Below are 24,759 nucleotides of genomic sequence, written 5' to 3'. Positions count from 1 at the left end.
GGTCAAACTAAGATCATCCGATTAAAGTATATTACTTACCATATTTAACTATTAAAACTATAAATTAAAAGATTGTCATCATACATCCCAAATAAGTGCTATCCAAAAATAACTTGCAATCCCAGCGTCTGTATCGGTATCTTGGTTTCAAAAGAAAATATATTTCAATATGTTATGATTGAATTTGTTATAAATTATGTTTCTTTGATTGCTTATGAATTATTTTGTTACGAAACGTTTTCTTCCATCGTGATGTAATCTGTAATTTTTGGTGTTTGCAATATTTGGCGGATATATTACAAACACAACAGAATTGATTTGATGTTATTTACTAGAAAAGGTTATAGAACAAAAAATTTCCAAACTTTGATAAAACAAAATAATATTTATGAAATTTTGAACATTTATTTGAACATTTTTATATGAAACAAGATAACCTTTATTTTAATGTGAATTAAATCAAGTTATTTGTTAAATATATTAAAAATGGTGTACAACAAAATAATTCTAATTTGGTGCAAATAAGTCAAAAAAAAATATATATATAAGATTAATTCTCTTTGATTTGCAACAAGATACCCTACATTGGATACTCATTTGGCTGGCTGCAACTAAAACATTCTCTACAAAGAAGAGAAATTGGCTTAGAAATAAAATTTGATTATCATCTCCTCATTGAAAAAAACTCATCGTGTTATAGAAAAAAATCCGTTTGAAGATTCTAAATGTCTATAACAATACAATCTTTGTTTCAACTCTTTCATATCTATCTCCTTTAAGAAGTGTTGCTTTCAAAAGTTATACTAACCTAGAATTAAATCATAAGACAAATAGAAAGACAAATCATGCAAAAAAATAAATAAACAATCATTAAAATATCTATGTTACAAAATTAAGATGATACGTTCTTAGATTTCATTTAATTTTTTTTTTTTAAGGAAAAGAAGAAGTTCCCATTCTCCTCGACATGAAAAAGAGTGAGAGAAGGGGCCACGGAACGGACTACAAGGCCTCGACGACGGTTACGGGAACGTCAGTTGCTCATAGAGAGCTAGAGAACCCAACATTCAAAAAATTAAGTGGACATCAACATAAACTAAAAAAAAATTAAAAAAACTAAAAATTTTTAAATAGAAGTCGAAAAGAAGTTTTCTTCATAAATTTTGTCCACCATTTTAATCCGAATTTAAAAAAGGAAACAAATCGTGTTTTTTAATTTTTTTTTTTGAAAAAAATCTGTAAAACTGGAGAAATATATTAACGCAGGCATGGAGAAGGATTCTCATCAGCCTGAATCCTTGGCCACTGTCACCATCAAACCGGACTATGCACCATCAGAATCTTTCAGCAGTTCTGAACCACCACCAGTAAGTACATTTATTTTATTTATTTATTTTAGTTTAGGATTAAAAAGTTTTTTTTTGCTAAGAACATTATTTGAATTAAAAACGTTTGTTATAATATTTTTTGGATTAAAAATACTTTCCAAAATGTTTGTTAATTTTGAACGATTTTTGTTTAAGATTTTCTAAATTATTTTCTTTGCCCTTTTTATATGTATAGGGGAGACTAAGAATAAATATTTTAAAAACACACATAACAGCTCATGCAGAACATTATTTGATGTGAAATGATGCGAAACAATTTTTTTATCGGTAAGACACGCTCTTACAATACAGGTTGCTACTGACACGTTATATTGAACATCTGCGAGTTCTTGAATGAATAGACATGTGATTGCATTGATACCTAGTGTCGTAAATAATCTTACGCTCATTTTATTTGAATTGATTGATAATGTATTATTGGTTTTGTTAGATTTAATACTTCCAATAGTAACGATTTCAAAGTAACGTTAATAGTTTCAAGGTTCAATTTGAATCATACTCATTAATTTATACATTTTTATACTCATAATTTACTCATTTTAAAAATAATCTAAGAATTTAATTAATTGTCCTATGTCCAATTATTTAAATTTTTTCATTTATTTCTAAATTGTCTTTTACGATACTTGAATAAATAACTAATAAAGTACCAGCAATAATAAAGTCAATCCAGTACCATATTTTTGCTTTCTATTTACGCTTTCAATTCCAGTTCAAATATAGCGATTGCCCTTAAACGTATCAGCTTTTCTATAAGTTCATTTTAAATAAAGGAAACTTTTTCCTCACGCGAAAATTAGATTCTCTATTTCAGTCTAGAGTATCAAGTAAAAATACTATGTAAATTGTGAACTTCTAAATGACTTTTAATTGATTTTAAATAACAAATTATTGCTTTAATGGATTGCGCTCCTTGAAACGAATCATATTTGTCAATTAATTGATACTGACCTAACAAACAACGTAATGAACGTTTCTGACAAAGATTTAATAAGTGGTCGCAATGTATATAATTTAATATAGTTCTAAGAAACATTGCAAAACGTTCTCTTAACATGCAAGATATTGTATAAATACGTGACTCTATTTATAAAAATTTAAGTTTCTTTCATTTTTACCTCTACTTATATACACAAAAATAGTCGGCGGAGTTTTGATAAATTACGGTATGCCTGAGTCCAATACATCTATTTGTAATGTTCAAAAGTACTCGACTCTTGTGATCCTTATCGATGCAGAAAGTTGTTTTTGTATGCAAACAGAAGTAAGTACTAAAACACCTGCAAACCCAAGTAATTACGGTTATTGCAATTTTTTCAAGCATATTACATTGAATCATCGCATCGATCTTCAACCAATCTCAACATTATAAATACTTCATGGATACCTCACTTTCTGGTCATAACCAGTTCAAGTTCTGAAACCGTCATAACACAACCATAGCACTAAAGATCATGAAAGACGTGCGAAGCGTGATGGATGGGTGGAAGATTGTAGTTCTTGTACTTGTTGGAATTATTCTCCACGTTTTTGCGGTTTATGGGACTAGACCTTGATATTCTGGTTATAAGTGAGCGAAAGATGTTATTGTGTTTAGAGTGGTGTGGGTTAATCTAGTAGGCGTAACGTGTTTTGTGGTATTATGCAGACTGGAATTCTTTATCTTATTCGGTTGGTTTATCCGTTAACGACGTTGTTCAGGTCTGCATGCCTGTAAACGATTCGAATTTTCATAGCATTATCTACATCTTCAACAATAATCTGATCGAGGTATTAAGATCTTACAATGCACCAAATAAAAACGTAGACAATTTTCTATGTTAACCCTTTAACGGGCAAATCATTGTTTCGTTATTATTGCTAATTGACCTTATTGACCACTTATTGTGGTCTTTATAGAAGCCACTAACCGTTAAAGGGTTAAAATCACATCTGAGCAGATTGTTTGATTTACACCACAGGTTGTTGTACCGAATTATAATACTTCTTTTTCTTCATTTTCTCATTGGGAGCCATCTTGCAGTATCTCTCCTACATTATCTTCCCATTTTATCTCTGGCCTGACGTTCTTCCTTTTTCAATTATTCCTATGTCTATCTTTTTTCTGGGAATTCTGTCTTCTGGCACTCTATTTAGGTGTCCATACCAGCTAAGCTGTTGCTTTTCTCTGACACTATTAAGGGTATTTGTTCTAAATCATCATTTTCATTACTCAATTTCAATCACGTTTCATGTTTATTTCTTTTCGGCCATATTTCGGTTCCATATGTAGAGGTTGGTGTGCATACGGTTTAATAGATTCTTATTTTTGTATTGGTTCTTACATCTTTTTTACCTATGATTGTGTTGTTGATTCTTATAATAAAAGCTGCTGAATCTACTTGTGATAGCGTTTGCAGATTGGATTTAGCACAAATCTCCGAATACGATGTGTAAAATTGTCAGTAAATTCTTCAATCTACTCCAGAAAAGATGAACATCGCGTGTTTATTCAGTTATTTTAAACCCAAAGCAACATCTTTCGCGAATAGTGTTTCCTCCAGTGGGATATATTCATTCACATTGTTTTTTATAAACTTGAATACATTTTGAAAACATATCTGTGATGGTAGCTAGTTTATCCAAACTTTTTTCCTCGTCTTTTGTTTGTCAAGAAAATAAATGTTCGTTAGGGCTTGTTACTTTTTTGACCTCCATGTCCATGCCTCATAGAACCTCATAGAACAAAAGTAATAAATGCGCAAGTAGACATTAACCATGCAAATTTTTTGCGGTCAAGTCAACTACAATGAACATAAAGAAATATAATCCTTACCGTTTTATTCCTAATTTTGATCTGAACAAACAAAAACAAAAACAAACAAAAATTTTGTGTGGGAGACATTCTAAGATTTCTCCATAATAAACTTATTCACATAGATCACTGATTTAACCAGTGATAACCGTGCAGAAAATTCATTGTTGCATGCGCTATGTGACACGTAACGTCGTTTTATTAAAACTAGATGCTGTTAAGGTCCGTATCTTAAAACTTAGATCTAAAGATATTGATTATTATCAGGCTATACGGACCATTGACTGCGACGGATAAAAATCCACACCAAAGAATAACTTATTTTTGAATGCATTTGCAACCGATAGGTCTCTTGAGCATTGCTTTCTCCCCAAATATAACCATTTTGCTTGTTGACATAGCCATTTATCCAAAAATGGACCTCGTTGTTAACGATAATTTTTCGTCCGAAATCATGGTGCAATTCCAACCACTTCAGAGCTCAATTTATGAGTGCTAACGTTTAACTAACGATCTCTAACCATGTGATTTCATATAATTTCTTCAGCACCCTAAATAAGAGATACAGTGCTGATTCCATTAGGAACTAATTAATCTTATCATAATGTTGAAAAATGGGTATCTCAAGAACCAAAACATATTTTTCAAAACTGATTTTTATAAATTTCAGGAATTAATCTTTATACCTGCTCAATAGTTTTGATGAAGATCTCATAATAACACGATTTTATATGATTTTGTAAAATAGTTATCAGAATATTATAACTAAAAGAATATTTTCATAAACTTCAAGCATTTATATCTTAAAAACTAAACAGCGTTTTCTGCATTTTTTTACATTAAAAACCGGATACTTATTTTTATAATAATGTGGAATATTTAAAGAATATTGCATAAAAACACGATTTTTTAAATTAATCATGAGAGTAGTAACTTTCTGTACTGACCTTTCTTATTAATTTTAAATACTTATTTTTAAAAACATTACATAAACTTGCTATTTAACAAACGTAATTTATTGCATACCTTGCAAAATATAAAATCATAAAATGAATTAATAATTACCGATTAATTTAATATTCAGATAAAATTCAGATACATCCTATAACCTCTTTGTGCGCTTTCAAATTCAACTAATGCTTTGATTGCAAAATTTTCCGCGTAACCTAACTGTAAAAGGATAATAAGCTTGAATATTGGAGTTGGTTTTTTTATGTTTAAACTAACGGTCTTGCTGATCTTTAGCAAAACGGTTGTTTTGAATTTAATAGTTAAAGAAATATTTTGTCGTTAGCTACACTGTGACCAAGATACAAACGACCAGGTGTTGTCTTTAATGACATCTGCAATGTTCCAGTTGGTTACTGGTTTTTCAAAGAAATTTCATTATTCAGCAAAGTAAGATTATAATTTTTTAGATATTGAAACTTAATATATTCAAGTAATCATCTCATGTATAAAACAATTTATTTCGTTTGAAGAATTCGCAGATCTTTTTAATTTTTAGGATTGTATGATTTATGTGTATCCATGCTTATTAGAAATCATAATTGGTACTCACTTCACCAATAAAGATAATCAATTATGAGCTTTCTCAACTTCATTTATAGTTGCGTAATGGGCGTGACAAATTTAAGACAGAATTCGATGCAAATTTTCAAATAGTAACCAATAATTTTGCGTTGTATTATACAATATAGTCCAGTCCTAACTTATTCTACTGACTACTGATGTATTATTAATTACATAAACTTTGCTATAAGAAACGTTATTTATAATTTCTGTAACAGGTGTGACAAAGGCCTTTGATTGTATATGTAAATATTCCAAAAACGTTTCCTTATTTTATTTTCAATTTAACTAAAATCATTTGGCCAATAATTTTTCGTTGTTGTTTTTACGTCATTTTAGAATTGCATGAATAACAAACTCAAGGATAGCGATCAATTCTTAATTGTCCGTATCTGTTTCTAGTTAGAAAACTCGTTTCTAATGACCTCCATCCATCTGTAATTTTGTTTCAACAAAGAACACACTATTTTTTTTATTATCTTATTTTCATTTTTTCCAACAATTTTCAAAATAACAACAAGAGCATTCTTTGGAAATTCCTAAATCCCAAGTCACGCTTGAATAGCAGACATTGAACGATAATTGATTGCGTTATCTTAAATATTTCGAAATCTAAAATTAATCGTTAAACTATTCAAAAATGGTTAATAAAAATTAAATTTGTTAATAATTCGATAAGAATAAATTTTAATTGAAATTCTTTGAGTTATCTTTATTTTAGTTTAACTTGGCAATTTAAAATAACGGAAAATGTGAAACTACCAGCAGGATTTATTAAAGAATTCATTTTCACGATTCTTGTAATAACCAGGCTGTTAGAAAATGAAAATGGCTACGCGTTTCAATATAAGCAGTAACCAACGTGCATTAGAAAGTTTATTGTTTTTATGCGGTTTGGTAATAATCATTTTTATTCCTTTTATCAATTAAAACCGATTTATTAGAAAACGTTAATTAGAAATCTTCACAAATTTCTTGTAAACTAGTTACCAAAATGTATTATTCATTTATTCTCTTTGTTTCTTTATCAATATTTATTAAACAATTCATTAACCGTGAACAATCGAAAATAAACCATATCAAATTATTACTGTAAACAAAAAATATTTTAATTATTTAAACCATTACGAAACATAATTCTCAAAAAATTTTACACAAAATAAATGAAATATTTATAAGGATGCTAATGTGTTATTTGCAGTGTGACGAAATCCGAACACGTTTACGAATATATTTTAACTTTGCATTCGATTCGTTTGGTTTTTTGATTAGACTCAACCTTCGAAAACGAATCTCGTTAGTTAAAGATGATGTGGAATTTTTCGTGATTTAAACAATTTAAATAGGAATATTTTGTGACAACAATAAAACAATTTAGCCTATATTTCATTTTGGTCTAGTTTTTTTTGTTATTCATTTACTCTAATTATCTATTAGAAAGCGGATAAAACAGACACCGGTATCGAAAACGACCGCTACTTTCCGCTTTGAAATTGCGAAAAAAAATAAAAAAACGTTGTTTTCGCTCTTTTCCGGTTTTGTGTTTCGAAAGGGGAAATCGCGTACAATATCGAATAGCTTTTATTAGAATCTTTTATGTTCTAGTTTTACATAACCGATGGTGAGTTTTGATTCGAAAAATAAATTGTTTGGAAAACAATTTTAGTTTAGTTTTTTTTTAAATTTCTTGTGGAGAGGATTCTCCAAAAACGTCTTCAGGCCTTTTTCAACTTAATACCTAATACCGTGTCACGGACAAACTGTTTACTCACGAAGTGTTTAACTATAAAATAGAAAGTCGAGTTCGTTCACACTTTGCTCTCGAAACGTGAAGTTATACGATGTTGTACTCGAAAATTATTGAAAAATCATTTGAAGAAATCCTGTTAATTCTATGAGTCGTTTAGTTATTTTCAATCATAACATACATTTTCTTGTGCAAACACTTTTTTCTTCCTTTTTTGGGTTACAATGGAGTTACGCATGTTATCCAACTTGGTCTTGCTTAGACGATCCACCTTGTTAATGGGTCTATTGTATTACTGTTCTCGGAAAATTGTTATCGCAGAAGTATAGAAAAATTTACCAGTATTGAGTATTTCAAACTCCGTGTAAAATTATCAGTTTGAAGTAATCGCAATAATTGTTTTAGACCTGATATGAATACAAGAGCCAAAAAAACAATGGATATTTAATGTTATAAATAGGTATTCATGATGGGCTGAACAATTTGCTCTAAAGTGATGATAACGAAAGAGATCATCGTTCAAGAAACTCTTTTTATGTCTTAATCATCATCGATTCTTTTATAGTTATAAGAAGCGTTATCAACTTCTCATGTTCTTTTATGTACATAGATGCCTAATACACATCCAACCTCTACTTATTATTATACATATACATCTCTGCGATCTCATCAGAATTTCAGACCCTAGGAGATTTTTTATTGTATAGTACAGCATCCGAACTTACTTAAAGTGTGATTGAAAATATATAAAACGATGGTACGATACATACTAACATATGGTACCGAGATGATAGCAGATATGAAGAAAACTAAGCAAAAGATGTGAGTAATGGAAATTATGTGGAAATGTTTCAAGATTTATAATACATGTTACACTATGAGATAAACAAACTAACAGCTGTGTTAGGGAAAGATGTAACATAGTGAATGTAGTTAAATGGACAAAACCAGATGAAAGAAGTGGAAGGAACATGTAGAAAGAATGAGTAAGAAGAGAATAGCAAGAATATGTATGTGTGTGCGACGGAAAGGAAAGAGACCACAAGGACGACCTCCCATGAGATGGGCTCAGAGTTCGTTCTGTTTATCTGCAAAACAAAACCAAAAACACGAGGGTTGACACTTAAAAAATTATTGTCCCTAATTATCCCTAGTCGCAAGTGGATGAATAAGAAATCTTCTTCTGCAGTCTGTATTCATCCACTACTGGACATAGGCCTCTTTCAAATGTTTCCATTTATTTCCAACTTCTGTTCTTATCCATTTTTTCCCCGCTACACCCCTCTTTTGGCGTCCAAAATTTCACAACTTGTTAATATTTTCACAACAATGTTGTTTTCCTTGCTCAGTCGAAGTACTAACCCGTAGGAAACATTTTACGGACTGAAAGTTGGAAGTCGAGGACGAGTATCATTCTGCTACTTCTCAAATATCAGGACCTCGATAAATTAATTGCCCGTTGCAATTGTCATGCACAGAAACTTTTAAATATGCATACATCACACTGAAAGTTTTTTAGCAAATTTTCCTCTTCTGCATTATCATTTTGTTCTTCCTTTCTACTTAAAATTAATACTAGAATATAAAGAAAAGATCAGAATTAGCTTTTAATGTTTCAAATAGCTTTGTTTATTATTGAAATGTGTGATCAACAGCTTTGGCAATCTATCCATCGATCCGACAACGTTTAATTTTTGATGGCAATATTAATCAAAGTTGTCAATGAAGAACGATAGTTTCTAACAAAGAAATTTCTGATTTGATTTTCCTAAGTACGATTAAAACTGAACTGCTAGAACTGCTGTAAGAATATTATAACAGTTCGCCAATACAATCATTATTTATTGTTACTGTACTGGTAAGCCAGAAAGCAAAAGAGGTTTAGAGAGCAAATTAAGTTTACTGAACATTAGAAGCAGGCGACCATACTGAAAGAGTTAAACTCCTTTTCAAAACGATTCATGTGGCTGATCAATAGCATTCCCATCGCACCACAGTTTACTAGGAAACTTTATAATACAATTTTTGATTCATAAAAAACCATTTTGACGACACATTATTGTGTTTCATATCAACATTTTTTCCTAGATTATTTTTCTACTTACTTTAAAACACTGCCATGGAATTTTCTGCTACCGCTTTTCAACCAAATAGTGGGGGTAGATTCAGTTCACCTTAAATATCCTTCTTGTGGCAAATATTGTGCCTGAAATATAAATTCTTTAAATTTTATTCTTAGAAGATTCATTCGGTTTTTCAGAATTGTTGAATCTCAACTGAGTCATTATCTTGAAAGTAATAATTTGTAACCTACTATAGGGTGCCTTTCGGGCATAGCTAGGATTTTTTATTATTATTTTAGTGGTGTTAGGTTGCGTTGAGTATTGTATAATTTTTTATTAAGGAATTATGACCGATAAAAATGAAAATAATAATAAAAATTGAGAAGTTAATGAATAAATGTCTAATTTTGAACAACTTGTATCTCCTTAACTAACGACATCGGCTAGTTAGCATAAATCATCATATTTTGATATCGAATATCTCCAACTCTGGGTTTTCCCAATCTAGATGACTCAACTTGTATTTGCCCAAACGCTTATTCCACTTAAAAAGCAATTCTAATTCTTGCCCCTACAAGTTGGGAGCTCATGGTGTAACACTAACTAGCATACTCTCGTAATAAATTGTTCCAGAACAAACAAAATTCAAAACTTTCCCTCTCTCAACATTATAGATTAGATACAGTGTATCATGTGGAAAATGTGTTTTATAATCTCTATATACAAATATAATGTATTTTTATTAAACAAGTAGAAACATATTTGTCGTCAATAATTTTTGATTTGTCTTTGTATTGTAAAAGTCAGATACTGAAAAGATTTTTACAAAAAGACCCCATATGTTGACACATAAAAGCTTCAAAACATACAAAGAAGCATACATTCTCCCAGCTGCTGAATGTTTTCTGTAGGAAATAGGAGTGATTTATTTCCTAAACCGTTCGACATACGCTAACATTGATAGCAAAAAAGGACTACCTAATACGTCTTAACACGTGAGGCAGTTACATCACCCTCTTAAAGCATCTGTTCAAAGAAAGATGGAGTAATGTATTTTGACAACCAAATATAATCTTATTTCTTGGAAAAATTTGCAATAAAACAAAAGTTGTTTGAATTGCATTAAAGAACTATCCTAAATTTTGAAGACAATATGGTTTACTTACATAATTCAGTTTAAAGAATCATTGTGTTATTTTCTTTTCAAATTCTCATTAAAAAATAAATTAAATTAACTCAATCAGGTCTGGTAGTTTTCAATTACGTAAAGTGTGTTTCAAATTCTTAGAAATTTTTCTTAAAACTTTTATTAAAGTAGTACATTTTTTCAATATTATTGTTGTAACGAGGTCGTTGACTTTAAATACAAAGAGAAAAAACCCAACAGCGAGAAATTGTTGTTTTATAGTTACGTACGCCGAAAATAAAGCGGTAAAACGTGACGTGGATAAAAGCAAAACATTTTCCAACGCATGTCCTTTTGAATTATTTCAATTTTAAATATCGAAAACAACTTAGTAGTCGAATAACGAAAGTTGGGGTTTTCTTGATGTTTGTTTTTTGAAATTTGTTGCAATGCTAAAGAAGGAAAAAGAATTTCCTGCTTTTTAAAAAACTGTTAATTTTACGGTTGCCAAGTTACTGAATCATTATTGTAGGTAGTTAACCAAATCAACATTCTTTGTTACAAAAAATTATAACGTAACCGATTTTTTTTTCTGTAATTTTCTTTTTGCGACCACGTCATGTTGTTCTAATTATTGCTGTTATTATTTTTTGCATTCTCTTTCCATCCGGGAATACGTGATTCGAGTATCTAAATAACACACAACGTTATTCGATCAAGGTTAAAACACGATTGTTGTTACATAATTTTTATTTCATATCTATTTTTATTACTTTCTTATTCATTTTTCTTATTTGATTAAGTCTTGATTAATTAATGAACTTTTCCTTTTGTTAAAAAGAAAAACAAAGAGAAATTTTGAAAAGAAAGTTGAAAATTTTCTTTTCAGTTTCACAATCGAATTCTCCGTTAAAAATCTAAGAAAGAAAATAGAAAAAAAAACAGTTTTCTTCCACAGTAATCAAGTTGGGGGAGTCATTATCTTTAAATGTGTACACAGGTCGAGGAGAAAGTGGTCAAAGTTGCAGAGTACCAACCAATCGACGTTGCATGTTTACGCAATTTCTCAGTCCAGCACGGCAACAAGCTTAAAAATAAATTTAGTTTTCTTTTAAATGGGAATTTACCTAGTTTATCAGTTTCATTTCAATTAGAAAATGTGTGTTGATATGATTATTTCGTCCCCGAAATCAACTCGTAACATATAAATAGATTAATAATAACACCTTTCGGGACATTTTGTGAAAGTCGAACTTTCTAGCGCCTTATTTAAAAAAAACATTAAATTTGTTTAACCTAATTAAAAATTAAATACGAGATTAAAATTGTTTATTATTTTTGATCCAAATTAGTCGTAAAAAGTATGAAAACAGTTGTGGTTATTGCCAGTAATTGATTTTGATGTAACCACAAAAATAACTTTGAAAAGAACGATGAAAACATTAAATTAAATTAATATTGAGAATGAAGAAAGTAAAGGAACGAGTTATTAATGGCGAAAATGTATAACTATTTTAATAATCGTCGATAATTATCTGACCATGGTCTGAAATTTTTTAGTTAAATGGTTTTATTGATCAACTTATAATACAAGTAGAAAGGGAAAGGAACCTTTCAGTAAAAGTAACTTCAGATAATACTTTTGTTAATAGAGAAACTCACAATTTCTTCACATTAAGAAGTATTAAATTAAATACAAAACAGTAGGAGTAACTAAAAAAGATTGAAATTTGAAGAGATTTGAAGAAAATTGAAAAAATCAGCTTGTATTTATTTAGTGAGATATAACGCAGTAATGTATAGCACAAATTAAAAAGAATGATTATATTTTAAGGTAGAATTAATAAATATTTAGTATTTTATGAAAGTTTTTGGAGATAAATCGTGAAAAACAAGAATTGCAAAATTGATTTGAAACTTGCACAAAGAGAATTTAAAAAAATCACCTTATATTTATTTTGAATGTTAAAAACGTGATTTATATCACAATTTGAAGCTAAACGATTATATTTTAAGACAGGATTGATAAATATAGAGCTTGGTTAAATCTTTGAAGAAAACAATTATACACTTGGGTTGCTTCAATTTTAAAATATTAAAATGTTTAAATTTAGTAAAAAAATCATCATGTATTTATTTGACGGAATTGAGATACGTCTTATACACCAAATTATAGCTAAAATATAATAAATTAAGATAGGATTAATAAACATATAGGATTTTATGAACATTTTTGAAGATAAAAGTCATGAAAGACAAATATTACAAAATTGGTTTGAAACTTACGCAAAGGCAAATTTCAAAAAATCACCTTATATTTATTTTGAATGTTAAAGATGTGCTTTATATCACAATATGAAGCTAAATGATTATGTTTTAAGACAAGATTGATAAATATAGAGCTTGGTTAAAATCTTTGGAGAAAAAAATTATACACTTGGGTTGTTTCAATTTTAAAATTAGGCTTCTCGAAAAATTAGTTGGTGTCTGATGTTTTACTTCGTTGCCGTTTTCCTAAATATTAAACTTCTTCTTTCATTGAGAGTAATCCGCTGTAACAAATTGGAAAGTTTTCTTTATAAAATTCACATTATAAGTAAATTGCATCTTTGCGATTTGTGCAAACATATTCTCTATGGAAATTTACATTTTATAAGCTTCTTACGGCCGTACATAACCATACAAAAAAAATAAATGTTAAAACCCACAAATGTGCGAATGACTACAATAAATTTGCATATGTTTACGGTTTGCAATTTTATAAACATGAATAATAATGATAAAACACAACATACTCCATTGAGTGCTATGTATTTACTTCCGAAGCTAAGCCTCGAAGTAGTTATTGCGAAAACTGGTTACCCATTAAATGTATTTTCAGAAAAGTATGAAAGCTGTCATCGCAATACTGCCAACGATTAATTTAAATAGTTTTATTAACACTTGCAAATAATATTCAGAAAATGTTATGTGGCATGAGATCATAGTGCATCTACTTGGCTCATTTTAACTCTGAACTTACACTATCAAGCACTTGAAATAATCATAAACAAAGTTAATATTTAACATATTTATTTTACAATTTAATGTGTGATTGGGAAAATGGAACGTCTCTTTGTTGTTAATATCAGTCTACAAAAGTTGCTTATTTATCTCGTTTTAAATTTTGACCACAACTCATCTAACTATTAATCATAAAAGAACTTAAAGCAATTGTATCGAAATTGATGAATGTGGTAAACTACTGTAGCCAGTACATTAATTCGTCATCTGTGAATAACGCATAATTTTTTTTCTAACAAAGGTTTATCAAACGCAAAAATGAACAAACGATACAGTAATTTAATGTTAACATAGTATTATTATGTAGTCATAATAACACGTGTATAACGCAAATTCTGCCCAACTATAGAATCTATAACAGCATCAAGTAGTATATAGATGGCAAATGAAAATGTAGACAGGATTTGCGTTCTGCACTTTCTAATAAATACGTTGTTTATTATGGTTGCATGTTTATTAAACTTTTGTTCAATCTTGCTTTTGATATTGACTGTTTTGAGTTTGAATAGGATTGTTGAAAGTTGTTCTTTGGTATATTTAAATTGCTTGGTATACCAACTGAATGAACCATTTTTACACTCACTGCTTTCAGTATATATTTAAATATGTAAATCTGGAATTAATTTTTAGGACAACTTGAAAATGTATGGAATGAATATCTTATAGAATATACAGGCGTAGTCGTTTATTTTAAACTATCTTCTTATTCTCGAAATCGTTTTCATGCTCGTTATTCCTGGTGAAATAATAAAAATGCGCCCCATGGAAGATGTTAAACTTCCTTAATTATCTTTAAGTTCTAAAATTTCTTTCTTAATGTTCCTGTTTTTTTCATTACATTTAGTATCAATTTCTTCTTCTTCGTCTTACTTTAGTGACTAGCCCCTGACATGATGGATATCTGCTTCTATTATTCTGTTCTTCTCTCATTTTTCTGTTTCCTCGGCTTTTCGACATTTATGAGGTAAGTTAGAATAATCCTGATGAATTTTCCGAATTTTTTATTTAAAGTAACACTCTTTTCGCATAATTCTTAAAAAAATCGTTTTTCCAACTTAATGAAAATAGCACATCACTCCTTACACATACTATCTAAATCATTTTCTCTCTCGTTCTTGTGTTAATTCTTTTACTAGATCAGGTTCTATACTTCAATCTCTGCGGTAGATGGATATTTATAATAATTACCACAATTAACACATGAAATTTCCAATTTGATACAACCACAAATAGCTATATCAAATTGAATAAAGCCACATTTATTAAATTGCATTTGTAATTTTATTAATAAACTTTACTTATATAAAGATTTCATAACAAATTAATTTTTTTTATAATTTTTCAACATATTAAAATCAATTAGCACACCTTGTACTCTTTTTCTTCTCAACAATTATTAATAATTTACCATCATCCAAGGTTTTCCACGTCACGGTACATGATTCTTTCTTACGACACCAAAACCGACTAACTCGTCAACGTCTTACTACTTCACTTTGAACGGTATATTACAGTAAAAATAATTACATTTAAAGACACACCATAACATAATCGTGCGAAATGTTATTGACCTTTTTCTCTTTGCAGTTATTTTTTGTAATTATCAGAAAACTCACTGTAATTTTTTTTTTCAAGCAGCATTTTCTTTTAACAACCTTCAATAAGGTAACGGTTAACAGTGCATCAACGAAGTGAAAGGCTCTAAACACAATGGTAATGGGGCGTTAATAGAAATTAGAAATATGAAAACGTCTTTGAAAATTAAATTTTGTGAAAGTGATTTATTTGAATGAACCCATATAAGGATTTTCGTTTAAAATTATTTTCCCATCGACAAAGAAATTCTCAACGAAAAACACATTAACACTTTTTGGGTTTTAGCACAAAGGTTGTAAAAATGTTTTGTAAATATTTTTTCCTTAAAAATTTGTTAATTTAAAAAAAAAAACTTGTGACAATTGATCCTTTCACTCTTTAAAAATAAAAAAAAACAAAAATGTACCTAGCAATTTTAACCTTTACAGTTAACAGTTTAAGAAAATCTTTAGATTCTTGGATACTAAAAAGAGAAACTTAAAAAACACGATTGTTGTCTGATTCTCGTCGGATTTCTCGCAAAATCTAGTTTGAAGTCGAGAGTTACGTAGAGATCCTCGTTCTAAATTGTTGCTCAAGCACACGAGGAGGTTTTTTTTATATTGTGTGCTAATTATGTTTTAGCACGATTTTGGTTTGTTGGGTTCAAAAAAAAATTCATCTTGCTAATTAAACGGTTGTTAAAGTTCTTCGATTCGACGAGTTTTATGTAATTAATCATTACGTAACGGAAACTCATCTTTTTCTAATTTACTTTTTGTAAATAAGCGAGAAAAAGTAATAATTCGTACCTGGTACGGAGGTCAAAATATTATTTTTTCTGAGTCATTGAGACTTTGGATTGTTAATTTTTAATTTATTATACCAGTTTTTGCTTTTTCTAGTCTAAAACATTTTTTTATAGATTATATCTTTCTATTTTAGAAAACTTATTGAATACCAATGAAGACTTTTTTATAAGAAGTCTTTCTTATAAATATTTATAAAAAGTTACACCAACGGTTTTTTAACCTTGACTTTTACAAAATTGATTCGATCCGATTCTTGTAAAAAACACCTTTAAAAGTTTCTTATTTTTGTTTACAACTATATAACAATTTTAAATTATTACAAATTACAAGTGGTTAAATCCCTACTCTTCCTGTTTATTTTTTATTGCGCAAATCGTCATAAACGAAGGTTAAGGCAATTTTTCTATTAGTTCAGTCAGTTAGTAACTGTTGTTGACCATGAACGTAAGTTATCATGATGAATTTTTTGTAAATGTTTCATTTTTGAAACAAATTCTTCATGGCATAAATATAATTATTACCATAACACGTTAAAAGTTTTCAGTTTTGAGTCATTGCAAAGCAAATAACGCAGGAAATTTCCAAACAGGATGTTAATCATTACAACCAAACATAGAAATTCAATTAGTCTGAATTAGAAGAAACTGTTTTTATTAGTTAACTTCTTATAATTTGTTAATTTTGTTTTTTTTTGCTTTTTAGGCTTATCATAAACCACATAGTTCTGCTGTTCAAGTAGCAAAAATAATCTCGTTTACAGTGATTGCTGTAACGGTGATTTTAGGATGTTTCATGCTTGCGTCAGCTTACGTAAGTGCCACGGCATCATGCAGAGAACTGGAACAAGAAATGGAATTATTGGCGGCAGCCTCTGCAGCTGATCGTTTTCAACCACTACAACCAGAAGCTTTAGCTCAGGTAAAAAGAATGAAGATTTCCTAAAACAATGGGTTGATTACCATTTTTAGAAGGTTCCTTTTTGTTGCATTCATTTTGTCTATGGTCACAACCGTGAAACGATTAAATTTTTGGTGCATTGTTTCTTGTTACTTCACACAATAACTTCCTTAAAACAAAAAAAAAGTAATTTCTGTTGGGTAACCCAGAAAAAACAGTTAAAATTTTTCAAAATGTTTTATGAAGTGAAAGTATTTTGAAGTATTTTGATTTAGAAATCATTTCTACATATAATTAAGATATAAAAACAAATAATCAGATGCAAAATCTAAATCCATAAATATTCACGGCGAATCATCGCCGTGTAATTGTATGCAAAATAGAAGAATGGATCCGTTTCTGTTTAGAGAGGTGAAGTTAGACTACGTGGCGAAGATTGCAATGCTTTTGAACACGGTTTGACCTCTTTCCGACAACGATTCTCGCTTTCACCTTTACCAACAGCAGCAACTCATATTTACAACCGTATAAAATCTCTAAAATATAAATTTTAAAACACCACCAATACAGAATGTTTCAATGGTAATATAAATTTAAAATCAAACTTTCACTGAATTTAACAATTTTTAGTAATTTTTATCACGATTGAGAGATTCAAACTGAATAAAACTTAAGTTAGAAGATACATTACCATAACAAAGTGTTTTAAATGTGTCAGTGGGTTTTTGACATCATTGAGCTTCGAAACTGGAGTAATTGTATCTCCTTGGGCTTCATTTTTGCAGACCAAGGTATGAATTACGCTGATGGAGCAGTTAGAATTAAAAATTTTCTAGGAAGCACTCCACCAATTTGGTATTATGTGAAACTAGAGCACTTATTGTCACAAATCCTATGTTGTTCAAGAACGGTTCTGAAAAGCACAACCAGAAAGTAGGTAATGCATTTCAGAATATATAACAGAGCTATTCCAATTGCAAGTTGATATCTGTAAACTCCGATTGATCTTCAATGATACTACGACTAATTTATTGGAACTATTTGGGTAAACAATTTGGAATCAATTCAAGCAGATAAGGCAGAACATCGCCATGTCCAATACCGAACCATTTACTTGACTTAGATTGGGAGAGAACGAAAGAGCAGCTCCTGCTTGACGACTCCAATGCATGGAGAAACTATCTTAAAGACAAATAAGGTCTATCAACTATATTTTGAACGCTTTGCAGCTTCTGGAATGTTTTTCAATGTATCCTATGCTGCCAAAATTAAAATAGTACCGAAAAGTAAGATATCTATCCGCTACTCTTCGAGATATTCGTGAATGGCATCACCTTCGTAAGTATTGGTGATATTAAGGTTGGTTAAAAATCGGTGGACTGATTTGAGGAACCCCTTTAGGGACTAGAAAAATATTTACCATCTTTCACTGTTTACTGTCACATCAAATGCAGAAAAACTTGCATAATTCCGAAGCGATCACCTCTAGCATGTTTCGAATATATATACGGAGCGGCACTTTCCTAAAATGCTCGATCTCTGTGTAAAAAAGTTAAATTCTGAATCGAAATGTTAATGAACGAAATCGTTAAGGCAGAAGAAGCTAATGTGGTTGCCAATAATTCTTTGTCAATCGACCCACAACGACTTAGAAGCTGAGTCATATACACGCTTGAACATATATAGTATTGTTTTGTGTTTTTGCAGGCATGGTTACTTCGGTTTTGACCCCAATAGGATATTCTGTAGTGCTAATTGAAGTCGCTTATTAACAGTAATTTTACCTGTATACGCTCCCTCTTAACCTGGTGACTCATATTTTAACACATTACTGTAAGTCTACAAATTCCAAAAGCACATTGTTCTGATAAGATAAGCTATATGTTTACTTCTCTTGTATAAAATTATGAGTATTTATCCATTATGAATCGTCAAAAATACAGCAAACTGCGAGCTACTGCAAAAAAGTGCAAACTGCAATTCTTTCCGCTACTCGATAAATCAGTTCAAATTGATTGGATCATTTTTAGCAATACAGCAAATACGAAAATCACGATTAAGTACTTCTCGTGCTACTAACGAATAATGCAACCGACAATGTCATCCTAAAGCCACATGCTAGTGTATTAACCATTTCATTGTAAGTGAAAGATAGCTCATCGAACAACAATAACTAGAATTCTTGAAACTGCTTTGAGATAATTCGGAATGGCTATTTCCTTTATAGTACCATAAGGTAAACTGTTGTTTGACGATCACTTTTTTAGATTGAATTCCATCGCCAGTAAACTTTCTACATTACTGCCTGATTTCGTGCTCAAACTCAAATCGTAGAACAAATTGAATCAATGTTTCCTGTAAAAAACTAACAATCCAATAAAATTTGTTAAGCATTCGTTTGAAAACGAACACTTTCTATTCCCATCAAGTTATAAGTAATTCTGCAAAACGCTCTTCAAACTACTCAACCGGACTTTAATGTCGAAACACATCGATAAGATCTCCTTAATGTTGCGTAACACTTTCTCAATCTCTGTAGATAGATGTGTAGTTCAGTTCAACACCGCTGTACGTCAAGTAAGAGATAGTACATGTGGACGGTTCCCAAGTGGGATGTTACGGAGAGTGTGATAGTAGCCACTTCGGTAGCAAAACCAACTGCAAAGAAATGGTTAACATTTAACTCACAAATTAAATCATGAATAAGCCAAATAAGAGAGGAGAAATCCAGCAATAAAGCGGAAAAACACCAAGCTCAACGTGATTCACTATCATGTGAAGTGCCTGAAGTGCCGTATTGATAACTTTTTGCTGGATATTGCACGATATTTAATAATGCTCATAGTGACTGTGCGGTTCGCTTTGTTTATGAATGTAAGTTTTGTGGAGCAAGGCTAGGTTTCGAAAATGATGTGAAATCGTTTTTTTATGGAAAGCAAGGATGTTGGACAAAATGGTGTAAATACTGAGACAAAACAATATTGGTGGTCATTGTCAAAGGCAAATTTAAAATATACTAGTATGGTAACAACCGTTTTAAATGATATGGTGGATCCCAAATTCGGTCTCGAACACGATATATGAGTGTCACAGTCATCAGTAAATTTGGAAGCAGAAGCTAACCTGAAAATAATTTGTATCATGAAAACATAAAAAGAAGTCTTGTTACAGATGAAACTGCGCGACATATATTTTGCTTGTAAATTGACTTTTCATAAAAAGCTCTCCAAAATATTTATAAACTACGAACCATCAAAATTGCATTCTGATAAACGGTTTACTGACTGAACCTCGAGGTAAACCAAGGATAGCTTCACCAAAAATCTAAAAAGACAGAAATTATAATTTTCTTATATAAATGCGACTATATGGGTGGTCTTTTCTTTTCTGGAAATTATAATAATATTATTATGTATATAGTTTTTATGTGATATCATAAATTAGAATCTTTCAGCTTTAATTTAACATATATATCTTAATTCTTGAAAATACGGTTGATATGATTTTTTGAAAATTTTGTATATTTGAGTAAATATATTTTCTTAGTGTTACATAAAAATGATACATTAATTTAAAAATACAGGTTAATTATTTGAGGTACTAATAATTTTCTGGTCTGATTAAAAAAGAAATGTGTCACCTAAAAGCTCACCATCAGCAAAGCGTGCGAAAACCAACTCCTTTTTTCCACGTTACCTAACAATGTTACCTCGTTTGGAGTCTAATCAAAAGCGGTAATGCTCGCGCGCACATCTTACATAGTTGCTATTTTCTTCTTCATCCATACAGCATAGAAATTACTTCCTATTCCCTGTTGTTCGTTTCACATCGGTTGATGACCTTTCGCGACGAGCCGTGAGATCGTCGTGCTTTTTCCTGGTGCATTTCTTTTTTTTCTTTTTTATCGGTTAAAAGTTCATCGCGACCATAAAGATCCTACACCGCCTTTCTATAATTAATTAACTTTGATTTTCTAAAGGATGAATCTCAAGCTTTGGCCGCTGCTAAACAACAACAACAACAAGAAGAATTAAAAGAAGAGAAGTCAAAGAAAGCGTTGGAAGAGATGGTTGATAATAAAATTGAAGAGAATCAAAAAAGCGATGAGGATTCATCGAGTAGCGAAGAAGACGATAAAATAATCCATATTAAAATGCCGTTAGAGTTAGATTTTGATGATTTAGCTAACAGCGTGATGGACAAGAATCAAAAATCGAAATTAAATTGCATTGTTGAAAGAAAAAGGGCTGAACAAGTTGTTGACCACCAACCAAAAACTATTCAACTTCCATTTGGATTAAATTTAACAACCGATCCTAAATTCGAACATATTAGTGGTGAAAGAATGGCGATTTTGTGTGAAAGCGGACACGAAGTTTCTAATAATGAAAACAATAATGAAAAAGAGAATGAAGACAATGATGATAATGAAGAAGAAACGATTATGATTCAACCAATAATGATCCCTATTCCTCATACTAATTTCCAAACTCACATGCCTATGCAAGTTCAACAAATGCAACAAGCACCAATGGTGAATAGATTACCAATGCCTCCACAACAACAACCAATTCCGCAAATTCAACAAATCCAGGCGATTCATCCAATGGAAACAATGAGACCACCTATGCCTGTTCAAAATTTCCCAATGGAACCACCACAACAAATCCCACATTTCCAACAACAATCGCAACAACCTCAAACACCAGCTTTTCCCCCAACTCAAGTCCTTCAACATATCGCTCAACAAATAATCGCGCAAAGGCTTCAAATGGAAGCAGCAGCAGTCGCTAGACAGCAACAACAACAGCAACAACAACAAGAAGAAGAATCTAATGAGAATATGCAAGATGATGAACAACAAGATAATTCCCAACAAGATGGTTATGCCCCAATCGATTACATGGTTCCTCATAGAATGAGCATTCCCGAACAGATTTTGACCCAAATTAATCGTCTTCCAAATAAAGATGTAATCGTTGCTTTCTCATCTCAACAAGATGATGAAGATCAATCCGGGCAAGGTCAAAGTATTGAAAACCAGGTAGTTCAACAACAAAGGACTAGCGCTTCGGAAATGAATGGAAGACAAGGTTATGCAAGACATATTCCGATGGATCTTCCAATGAGAATTGTTCCGGTTGAACCTCAACAACAAGCTAATCAAGCTGGACCTAATGAAGAAATGAGACCACATTGTGAGTTGAAATGAAAATGTTAACTTAAACAATTAATTATATTTGATTTATTTTTTTTTAGTTGTTCATCCAAGATCAGTTCGTTCTGTTGACAATGTTCTGAAACCAGCTAAACGTGTAAAACGTTGTTCTTGCGATTGCGCATGTTAAATAAAAAAGAAAAAATGCATTCCAAGATTCGAGAAGATTTCAGAAGTAGATGCAAATTAAAAATAAAAAATATTTAAAATAAAAGAGAAGTTATTAATGTTTGTGTCTTTTGGTTGTTAATAAGCTTATTTAGTTTAAAAATACAACATAAAAAAAAGCAAAAAAATAAATGCGAATTTTTCAAATATCTTTTTGCTGATAACAGTGTTATTTTAACGTGTTATTTACGTAAGGGATATTTTTATGTACTTAACTATTAACTTGTATATAGTTTTTCATGTATTTCTTCTTTCTTTGTTCAAGATTTCCATTTTTATTTTTCCTCGTTATCTAATATTGTCCTCTAGTAGTGAATGAATAAAATACATAAAGATGTTGGGTTATTATTTACATTATTACAAGCACTTGTGATAGAGTTACGTTCTTTTATTATTTACTCTATAATTTTTATTTTGCGGTTTTCTTTAATAATTTTAGGCGATTTATCAAAAAGTGATTTTTTAAATATTTAGGTGGATATATGTAAAAAGAAATTGTCATTATTTTCGTGACCAATAAAGAAAAAAAATATTTTTCTAACCTTCCAAAAAAGTTTTATTCCTTGTATACATTATTATATTTACATAACTAAGCTTTATTTGTGTTCTTATCTCATTCATTTACAGAAAACTGTCAATGCAATCGGTCTTAGCTTGTTGGTTAAAATAGTTTCCTATAAACAAATTAACGATTTAATGATTATATTGATGATTATGTTAAATTCTAATATCTGGATAAGTGATATATTAAATATTGAGAACTCCGTATATTCAGCTCCAAGGAATATTGGTGAACAACAGAGCCATATCCTATGAAGCTAAAACATAATAGAAGAATTGCGCCAAATTAATGTTGTGATTGGGTTGGGTATTTTCGCAATTCTAATGCAGGTGTAGAGAATTTATCAAAATTTCATAATCAAATTTAAGCTAAGAGATAGTTTATTTTCACGAACTGTCTCGAGTGTTTAACACGTAATGTAACCATGAACATTATCATCAGACGTTTAGACATTTGTTTGGTTCACTCACGTATGTTTCTGCTTTTGCTTCTGAATCTGTATAACAGAAATCAGAATGACGACCCCCTAATCGACTCGTGTAATGATGGGTTGTGCCAGTGGTGAACTCTGCCAACGGTGAACTGTAGAGCAATCTTTATAATGTATACTAAAATTTATATACAAGTGTAAACGGGCTTTAGTGCTTCCAGAATGTGGTGGTCCTTTTGTTTGATGATAGGGTGAGGCTGACCAGAAAGCTTAAGGAACTCCTCATCGATCTTGAGATCCTAGAAGCAAAGTAGGGGAAGAGGTTTTTCCAGAATAAGGTGTTTTGATTTGGTTCATGAATCCATCCAATACAATGTTGTGGGTAGATCCGGTGTCGATGAGAGCTTTCATAAGATTTCTTTGTAATTGAAAAGTTCAAACGATGCAGGTGGTTTTGGTTCTGTTTTGCCTTCCTGAAATACTTCACCATCGTGTTGCCATGTTGATTATTTTCATTACATAACATTGAGCTTAAAGCGAGCTTTAGCAAACATTCAAACTAAGTCATACAGTATCCATGGATCATATGAGTATACTTTGATGTCGTTGTCCGCTGATTCACCGTCTTAACAAAGAACACTATTTGTTGTGTTTAAAGGTTTCTCAATATTATTCAAAGTCAATTGACTCTTTCGGGTTGGTTTTCTGGTAGATTAATTAATCAAACTCAATTGATTTGATCAAAATGGTCGCTGTTATAACTTTTATACTTTTTTTGTTATCTTTAGCAAACATCTCATTGTTTGGTTGATTTGGATGTAACATATGTCAAGGTGATATAATCGAAATGAGGATTGGTCTACGTTATTGCCCCTATTATGGTGAAAACTTTAGAAACGCTTGTTGTTTGCTGATGTGAACGTTGATGTTGATAGATTGCATTTTCGTATTGTCGAATTGGAAGTGTTGTTTTGAATGTTACAATATCCAATATCGATTACATTAGATTATTGCTGGGTTATTTCCCTGTGTTTGTTTAAAATTACCGATATAGTTTACTACTTTTTGATGAATGCGCTATCTATAGATTTAGGCACCAATTAAAAGCATAGTTTCAAACCAGGTTCGGGATCATTTCCAGTAAATGGGCATCCCCAGGTTGCACATCTAATATATTACAACTTGAATTTTTATTGTGAACTAAACTTTTTCTATATCTAAATATATTTTATATATAAATAAACCTTTGAGAAACTTCGTCAATGCATTACAGAAAACTGCATTAATTCACTGTAATCAAAGTTGCCTATAAACAAGTTGTATTAGGCTACAAATATCAAAAGA

The 24,759-nt window shown here is 30.6% G+C and overlaps 1 protein-coding gene across 2 annotated transcripts; it reads left to right on the top strand.

Moving 5' to 3' along the window:
- The first annotated feature begins 1,004 nt into the window (after nucleotides 1–1,004).
- LOC111425757 (uncharacterized) lies at nucleotides 1,005–22,761 on the top strand. 2 transcript variants are annotated; one of them, XM_023059990.2, is made up of 4 exons: nucleotides 1,005–1,367; nucleotides 16,843–17,058; nucleotides 21,017–22,235; nucleotides 22,297–22,761. In XM_023059990.2, the coding sequence occupies exons 1-4, from the start codon at nucleotides 1,269–1,271 to the stop codon at nucleotides 22,383–22,385; spliced, it is 1,623 nt and encodes a 540-aa protein (XP_022915758.2). In that variant the 5' UTR covers nucleotides 1,005–1,268; the 3' UTR covers nucleotides 22,386–22,761. The 2 variants fall into 2 exon arrangements, with proteins under 2 accessions (XP_022915758.2, XP_022915759.2); XM_023059991.2 differs by lacking the exon at nucleotides 1,005–1,367 and adding an exon at nucleotides 16,564–16,584.
- The last annotated feature ends 1,998 nt before the right edge of the window (nucleotides 22,762–24,759 follow it).

This window comes from Onthophagus taurus, chromosome 1 (genome assembly GCF_036711975.1).
Source record: "Onthophagus taurus isolate NC chromosome 1, IU_Otau_3.0, whole genome shotgun sequence".
Taxonomy (NCBI): Eukaryota; Metazoa; Arthropoda; class Insecta; order Coleoptera; family Scarabaeidae; genus Onthophagus; species Onthophagus taurus.
This window is presented reverse-complemented; position numbering and strand designations above follow the sequence as displayed.